General features: G+C 35.9%; 1 protein-coding gene and 1 pseudogene across 1 annotated transcript; both read left to right on the forward strand.

Annotated features, from left to right (window-relative positions):
- The first annotated feature begins 568 nt into the window (after nt 1-568).
- On the forward strand, nt 569-2,501 carry LOC110656507 (premnaspirodiene oxygenase). The gene is made up of 2 exons (XM_021813328.2): nt 569-1,556; nt 1,654-2,501. The coding sequence occupies exons 1-2, from the start codon at nt 633-635 to the stop codon at nt 2,320-2,322; spliced, it is 1,593 nt and encodes a 530-aa protein (XP_021669020.2). The 5' UTR covers nt 569-632; the 3' UTR covers nt 2,323-2,501.
- A 3,474-nt stretch (nt 2,502-5,975) lies between these two features.
- LOC110656495 (lysine-specific histone demethylase 1 homolog 1-like) lies at nt 5,976-8,363 on the forward strand (annotated as a pseudogene).
- Nucleotides 8,364-8,942: the final 579 nt, after the last annotated feature.

Below are 8,942 nucleotides of genomic sequence, written 5' to 3' on the forward strand. Positions count from 1 at the left end.
GACCTTTTATAATTAGTTACATTTATGTATTAAAATAATTAGATTATGAATATAATTGAGACTATATAGTGCATTTGAAATGACATATTTTCATAGATATTCTAAATTAAAAAACGTTAATAAACTACTATACAATATAAATTATACAATAAAAATAGCCTTTTACTCATAAGTATAATCAATAAAATAAACTCACATAATTGCAATAAACTTTAATTTAGAAGTCATTAGAATCATTTTTAAAATTAAAAATTGAAGTTGGAATTTGATTAGGAAAAAGCTAACACTTATTGAATAGGAAATTTCTACTTATAGTTAAGTGTATAATTTAATTAATAAAAATTAATAAATTATAATTTTTTATAGGATTTATCATATTTTTAAAATAAGTTTTACTGTATTTTTAAATAAAACTTATCATGATTTCAAATAATTTATGAATTATTAATTAAATAACTTTATACGCTCGGATGTAAGTAAATTTGGTCTCACTTATGTGATATATGAGTCTCATTCAACATATTGTGTCTACACTCGCCAAAAAAATTTTCTACATAAAGGCACGTAGAGGAAGTTGTTCTCAAACCCAAAAGAAGCAACCAAGTTAATACTTTTGTTTTCTCCCTTGAAAGATGGTAGCACTTGCTTTCACCCCTTTGAAGATGGGACCTCCAACCTTTTTGTCTATCCCCCTTAACACTGCTCCTTCTCACTTTGCTTTAAGAGTATATTGCCAGAAAACTGCAGCAGAAAACACCACCAAAAGACTGCCTCCAGGGCCAAGAAAATTGCCTTTCATTGGAAACCTGCACAATTTGGCAGGTTCACTACCGCATCATGTTCTTAAAGATCTAGCCAAAGAATATGGTCCTCTCATGCATCTTCAGCTGGGTGAAGTTCCAGCTGTTGTTGTATCATCAGCTGAGATGGCTCATGAGGTGATGAAGACACATGATCATGTGTTTGCTCAGAGGCCTGAACTTATTTCTTCCAAAATTTTGTCATATGATAGTTCTGATCTTGTCTTCGCCAAAGGAGAATACTGGAAGCAAATTAGGAAAATTTGTTTAACAGAACTTTTGGGTGCTAAAAAGGTCAAGTCCTTTGCTCCTATTCGGGAAGATGAGGTTTCAAATCTCCTTGAATCCATCCGCTTGGCTGGAGAATCTCCTGTCAATTTGACAGAGAAGATTTTCTGGATGACTAGTGTCATAGCTTGTAGAGCAGCTTTCGGCAACAAATGGGAAGATCAAAGAGCAGTCATATCAATAGCCAGGGAATCTCTATCGCTATCAGGAGGATTTGACTTGGCTGATTTATACCCTGCACGAGAATTTCTTCATGTAATCACCAACATGAAGCCAAGGTTAGAGAAAATGCGTGTCAAATTGGACAAGGTTTTGGATAGAATCGTAAACGAACATAAGCAGAAATTGTTGAGTGGCAAAGGTGAATCTGAAGACGCTGAAGTTTTAGTTGATGTTCTTCTCAGGCTTCAGGGAAGTGGTAGGCTTGAGTGTCCTATCACTATTGACAATGTTAAAGCTATCATCTGGGTTAGTGTTTCTGCTACAAAACCTTTTTCTTGTCGATTATTTATATATTAAAAACTAATTAATTAACAAGAGAATTTTCTTGCTTTAATTTCTCCAGGATATGTTCGTTGCTGGAACTGATACTTCATCAACAACAACAGAATGGGCTCTAGCAGAAATGATCAGGAACCCAAGAATCCTGAAGAAGGCACAAGCTGAGATAAGGGAATCCCTTAAAGGGAAGGAAACAATTTCCGAAGAAGATATTCAAGGATTACAATACCTAAAGCTGGTGATCAAAGAAACTCTAAGGATACACCCTGCAGTACCCTTGTTACTTCCAAGAGAAAGTAAAGAAAGATGTGAGATTGGTGGATATGAAATCCCTGAAAAAACCAAAGTGATTGTCAACGCCTGGGCGATAGGGAGAGATCCAGAGTATTGGCAGGATCCTGAGAAATTCATACCAGAGAGGTTCAGTGACAATTCCATTGATTTTAGAGGGACTAACTTCAACTACATTCCATTTGGAGCTGGAAGGAGGATATGCCCTGGTATGACTTTTGGTCTTGCCAACGTTGAGCTTCCTCTTGCTAAATTACTTTACCATTTCGATTATAAGTTGCCGGAGGGAATGAGACCAGAGGATTTAGACATGACTGAATACTTTGGAGCAACTGTTGGAAGAAAGAATAACTTGCAGCTGATTGCTACTCCTTACGTACCTTCTTCATCCACTTGTGAAGCCTCAACTCAAAACATGGAAGCAATGGAAGTTCTCAAATAAAGTCAGAATCATTGAAAAATAATAAGAACGCAGAAAAGAAATAATGTAAAATAATTATGTAGTCCGGTGCCAGCTGACCATCTTGCAATTTAATTGCATCACTTTTGGTTAGCCGTTGGCTTGTTGCTCCACTTGACTTTGTGTGTGTGTGTGTATATATATATATATTAATTTTTATAGCTCGTCTTTAAACTTTGTCTCTATTTCACTTTCATCTCTTAATTTCAATTTCTTACTAAAAAATTTCTCAACTTTTTTTTAAATTTCATAGGCCTTTTTTTCTCTGACATAGAATTGTTTCAATCACTATTTGGACCTAACATAAAAATATAAATATCATCACAATGATTTGCTTCCTGAAAAAATAGAGGGTTTACTCTTCACTGAAATTATTGAAACTGCTTTTGTAGAGGTTAAATTATAATTTAGAGGGATTTTTTTACTCTAAAAATCTATTATTACAAGTTAAAGGGATTTTTTTTTAAACAAAATTAAAATTTAGAGATTTTTAAGAACAAATTGAAATTAAGGGACATAAGTGAAATATGAAGCAAAGTTTAGGGATGTACTATAAAATTTAATATATACGGCTAGGGGTGGTAATTTTAGACACGACACGAAAATATGGGGTTTGAGTTAGGTTTATTTGTGTTCGTGTCGAATTCGTGTCGATCTATTTATGACATGATTATAATCGTATCGTGTCACGGGTTAACCCGCTAGTATGACTTGACACGTTTATAATACAATTGAATATTCGTGTCACGTGTTGACCCTTGACCTACTAACCCATTTGACCCGCTATGATCCATGAACCCACTTACATAGCATGTTAAATAGGTTAAATCGTGTCAAACCATGTTAAATGAGTTATTTCGTGTTAAATGGGTCGTTTTAAATGGGTCGTGTCGTGTTTAATACATCTAATATAATTTAATATTAATCGTATCGTGTTGTGTAATCGGTATAATAGAAGGATTGTATTCATATTTAAATTTTTAACACGACTTGTTAATCGTGTGGTATTCATGTCGATATTAATCGTATTTGTGTCGCGTGTTGACATGACACGAACAAAACCCATCGACCCGAATTACCACCCCTATATACGGCACCAATTGATAATTCATTTTAACCCTCCTAAAATAAGAGAAAAACTTGTTTATTTCTGATTGGAGATTTAGGATACAACTGTGATGCAGCCGGTAATAAAAATTCAAGCCTATGGCAAGAATTTATAAACAATTTTGCACGGGCTAAATCAACAAGTCTACAAGGCTACATATATATTTATAGAAGAATTTTACTTATTTTACAAGTATTACATTAATTACTAAGTATTTGAAGATTATACATTTATACTCAAAAAATTAATTTTAATAAATACTCTTAAAAAACTAAATTTTAATAATTACTCAATAACTACTGCTTTGAAAAACTAAGTTCTGATAATTTCTCAATAAATATTATTTACTAATATTTATTTTATCGAAAATAATTTATATATAAAAAATGTTTCATGTGAAAATGGTAAAATAGCAAAACAAATCTAAACTTTTTTTGTGTATTACTCATTTTATTTAAAATTTTTAATTTTAAACAATTTAATCATAAATTTTAATTATTTTTTTAATTTGATTTCTCTCCCTCTCACACACTACACCCAATCACTCTCCTTGGTGCTCAATTTTGAAGGAATGAGAAATGAAAGATAAAGGGTGTGGGAGTGAATAGGATGATACTATCTCAGGGCTACCATTTTTGTAATTTGCAGACCTAGCAAAAGGATTAAGATCTCTTTCTCTCCATTGCCAACCCCCGCCGCCCCGCCCCGCCCCCGCGCCCCCCACACCCCCCCGCCCTCCCCAACCCGACTGCCATTTCTGTAATTTTTGCAGACCCAGCAAAAGGATTAAGATCTCTCTCTCTTGCACCCCCGCGGCACACCCCTCCCCAACAAGCTGTCATTTCTGTAATTTGTAGACCTAGCAAAAAGATTAAGATCTCTCTCTACTACACACAATAGGTGAGTTTTTTGGTGTTCAATTTTGAAGAGCGTGGGAGTGAATAGGATGATATTATAATCTTAGTGGCTGCCATTTCTAAGATTTGCAAACCCAACAAAAGGATTGAGATCTTTTGACTAAACACTTTGTGGTTCATCTATAGGTGGATGATTGATCACCCACATAAAAGGCTCAGATTTTTTTTTTCTTTTCTCTTTGTTATTTCTTTTTTTTTTTTTTCTAACAAAATGTTTGAACTTCTAAAATTAATATCATGAAATGAAATGTATTTCTTTAAATTTATAGTATTTTTATATTTAAATAATTTAAAATTTAAGTGAAAATAGTATTTATTTTCTAAACAATAAATTTAAATGAGATTTTTTTATAAAAAAAAAACACAATATAATATTTTCTTAAGTCTTTCTTTCGAAATCTTTTTACTTTTGAATTTATCTTGTCATTGTCAAAATCAGCAAGTAATAGCCCCCTTGCTTGTGCTGTAAATTGTGTTCATAGTGATTGGGATCATGTTATTTCAGAGGCTTTAGAAGTGGCACTGGGACTTCATTTGGCTTTTGTTTTGTCCTTTTGAATGATTGTTTTTTGTTTTTTATCAAGCTTTGCAATGGTTGTTAAATCTGATTGTAAGTATGTCATTAATAAATTACAGGAGGGAGTAATGGACTTGGTGTGGCTCTATTAAATTGCTGTACTTTTAGCGGACGTCTTAAGCCATGCAAATCAGAAATGACAGCAAAGGAGGTTTCACTTTCTCTATCGTCCGTACAGGAAATTAAGGTTGCTGCTAAGGAGCGCGCAAAACTGGTTTCTTGTGGCGATTTTTCTTTTTATTTTTTTATTTTAATTTATTATTATATAATATAAATTAATCTATAAAAAAATAAATTATAAGTTAAAAATATAAGTTTTATATATAATTTTATATAATTTTAATATATATTTTTTTAAATTATAATATTTAAATACATTAAAATAAATTTTTTTTATTTGAATAAATTATGGGAAGCGGGGCAGAAAGACTTTTTTCATTCCTATTCTCATCTCACACTATCAAAATCAAAGAAAATTGATTGAGTTGGAAGCTGGTTGCATAGGTTGGGCAACCCTTTCTATCCCATGCAAATGGCCACTCGTTCCTCGTTGCTCTGCTCTTGTTTGAGCAAAGTCTTGTTGGGGGTTTGATAGTGAATGTACATGGTTTGAAGAATGTCCACTTTTTATATCTAATTTGTTAGGACTTTGATTTGATGTAATGTCTCTTTTTGTAATAATGCAGTTCTAAACTGAAAACCAGCCAAAATTGCCTCTCAGTCCAGTCTAAAGCCCTTCGGGCACCAATATGAATCGAGCCATGGCAGGCCTATGCTTGAATAATTTTGAGTTACTCAGAGGGGCAACAAAGCCGATGGGCTTCAAGCCCAGCTTAGACGTTCTCTACCTCTCTTAGGGAAGCCTTATTACCCGTATCCAAACAAGCCGACACCTTATTGTAAACCCAATCGAAACTCCAGCAGTGCCGGAGCTTCCCCGAGATCCCTCAGACGACTCCTCACCGGAAACCGACCTTACCCTCTCTCCAACCCATCCCTCAAACCACATTAACGATCCACAAAATTATTCTGAAAACCACTTCCCACAATCATCCGAAACCCAGTCTCCACCACTCAATACGACACTCGACGCCCCCGTTTCAGACTCTTAAGACTATTCGTCCGACCGATCGCCGAGGACAACCTTGGCGAACAACCCCCAAACCCCAATTCTACAGACCCTGGTCCGCCACCAACACGACGACCGTAGGAAGCGTTTCTTCACCAAAATCAATGGCAACCCATCCTTCCGCCGCCAGAGGATAGCCGGAGTCCAAAGAAGTCGACGTCGAAGCATTGATTGCAATATCCGTAGGTTTTCCTGTGGATTCGCTCACCGAAGAAGAAATGGAACCAAATGTGGTGTCTACAATTGGCGGCACCGAGCAAGCTAACTATATTGTTGTGAGGAACTACATTCTTGCTCGCTGGAGATCAAATGTGTCGATTTGGCTGACTCGTGATCACGCTTTTGAGTCAATCCGAGCCGAGTACAAAATTCTGCTTATAACTTTCTACTAGAACATGGCTACATCAACTTCGGGTTCGCTCCTGCTGTTAAAGAGGCGCAAATGGTGTTGCATGAACGGGCTGATAGAGCCAGTGTGGTTGTTGTAGGTGCGGGTCTCGCTGTGCTAGTTGCAGCGAGGCAGCTAGTGGCTATGGGTTTTAAAGTGGTCGTCTTGGAAGGTAGAGCACGGCCAGGTGGTCGTGTCAAAGCGAGGAAGATAAAGGGCGATGAGTGGTGGCTGCAGCAGATGTTGGTGGGAGTGTTCTTACTGGAATCAATGGGAACCCGCTTGGAGTTCTTGCAAGGCAATTGGGTTTATCACGTCATAAGGTTAGAGATATTTGCCCTTTGTATTTACCTGATGGGAAGGCTGTTGATTCAGAGATTGATTCTAGGGTAGAGATTTCGTTTAACAAGTTGTTAGAGTTTGTAAGCTTAGGCTGGCCATGATTGAGGAAGTTAAATCTGTTGATGTTAACTTGGGCACTGCTCTTGAAGCTTTTAGGCATGCACTTAAAGTAGCTAAGGATTCACAAGAGAGAATGCTATTGAATTGGCATCTCGCAAATTTAGAATATGCAAATGCTTCATTAATGTCTAATTTGTCTATGGCGTATTGGGATCAGGATGATCCGTATGAGATGGGAGGTGACCATTGTTTTATTCCTGGAGGTAATGATACCTTTGAGGCAATGTCTCCAGTGGAGTCTTTTAGAAGGGTCCTAGAAATTTTGCGGGGTATTTTTCCATCCAAAAGGGATTCTTGTTCCAGATCCAGTTCAGGGCCTCAAGCAGTCTGTACCCGCTGGGGGAAAGATTGCTTCACATATGGGTCTTATTCTTATGCTGCAGTTGGGTCTTTGGGAGATGATTATGATATTCTTGCTGAAAGCATTGGAGATGGAAGGGTTTTCTTTGCGGGAGAGGCAACAAACAAACAGTATCCAGAAACGATGCATGGAGCTTTTCTAAGTGGGATGAGAGAGGCTGCTAACATATTGAGAGAGGCCAAGATGAGGTCTTTGGCTTTGACTAGCAAATTAAATAATCATACTGAGGAATGTGATGATTTAACTAAATTATATGATTCCCCTGATCTGACATTCGGGACCTTCTCTATTCTATTTGATCCCAGGTCAAACGATCTTGATTCTCTTTCATTATTAAGGGTCAAATTCCAACGACCAAAATTGGATTCTTGCTCGCTATGTCTTTATGGTTTGATTTCCAGGAAGCAGGCCATTGAACTAAGTGAGTTAGATGATGATGTAAAGAGGATGGAAATGTTATATCACAACTTTCAAGTAAGGTTGGTTGCTAGGAAAGGCTTATCCGATGATGGGGATTCCCTTATAATGCACATCAAGGCATCTAGATCCAGTCTAAGTGTTGGGATTTGAGATGATGCAGGGCATTAAAACAGAAAGTCTTTCTTTTGTTGTCCTATGAGTGAAGGTGGCTAACTATTGGCTTCTCCAAAATTTGACTTTTCTTTGGAGCCGGATTAATTTAGTTCAGAGACAATTATTTGGGTAAATAGTTCAGGTACTTCCAAATTGATTTTTAAAGTCCAGTTATGCATACCTGGGTTTTGGCTTTTGACGTATTTTATATTGATATTCAAACATTGATTTGGGCATAATATTTGCTCAAGGGTAGAACAAGATTTACTCTCCTTTCCAGAAACAGGGGTCCACTATTAGAAATTATAGCATGGATGGGTGTTTAGTTTCTCCTAGTCTTTCTAATACTTTATTACATCAGAGTAATTTTTTAGAAAGATTGGAGAAGTATTCCAATTGTTCTTTTTCCTTTCAGCAGATTGAAGCTGATTGTATAGAATTCCAGTAAACTATCTGTTTTTATGCAATCCATCAATGCATATGAAAAGTAAGCATAAATTTTGGGTTATGTTGTGAGATTTACATGGCCCCATAATTCATCTTATTAAATAATTTACTTTGTCAAGATAAATAAATCATTTGAATAATTTGGAAAATCACTAAAAGCAGAACTTTTTCCTTTCATGATTATTATAAAAATAAAAAAAAAAAGAAAAAAAAAAAAGAGGAAAGTTGTCTTTGTACTCTTTAACAGAAATGTGATGCATGGACGGGTGAGATTTTAAAATTTTTGTTGTTTCACAGAGGCAGTGGTCCTCCTTCACCTTCAGTTGTCAAACTTGCTACTCCTTTGTTAGAAATTACTTCCAAGGAACGAGTGTAGTATAAAAGTTTTAGGTCAGTCAGCTGTTATGAAAATTTGGAGAATTCCATCATTTCCAATCTTGAATTCTGGTGATATAAGCAAGAGAAAGATTTAGGCTTGGATAGGATTAGGAGCATTGAGGAGATTCACTTGTTTTCCTCAAGTTCTTGATCATATGTAGATCAGTGCTTGTTTAGTTGATGAGAAGAGATTCAATTCCAGGTGCTGGCTGCTTTTTCTGGAGGTGGTTGAAATGACTGGTCTTGTAGGAGCAAGTGTGCA

This window comes from Hevea brasiliensis, chromosome 1, assembly GCF_030052815.1.
Source record: "Hevea brasiliensis isolate MT/VB/25A 57/8 chromosome 1, ASM3005281v1, whole genome shotgun sequence".
NCBI classification, from domain to species: Eukaryota; Viridiplantae; Streptophyta; class Magnoliopsida; order Malpighiales; family Euphorbiaceae; genus Hevea; species Hevea brasiliensis.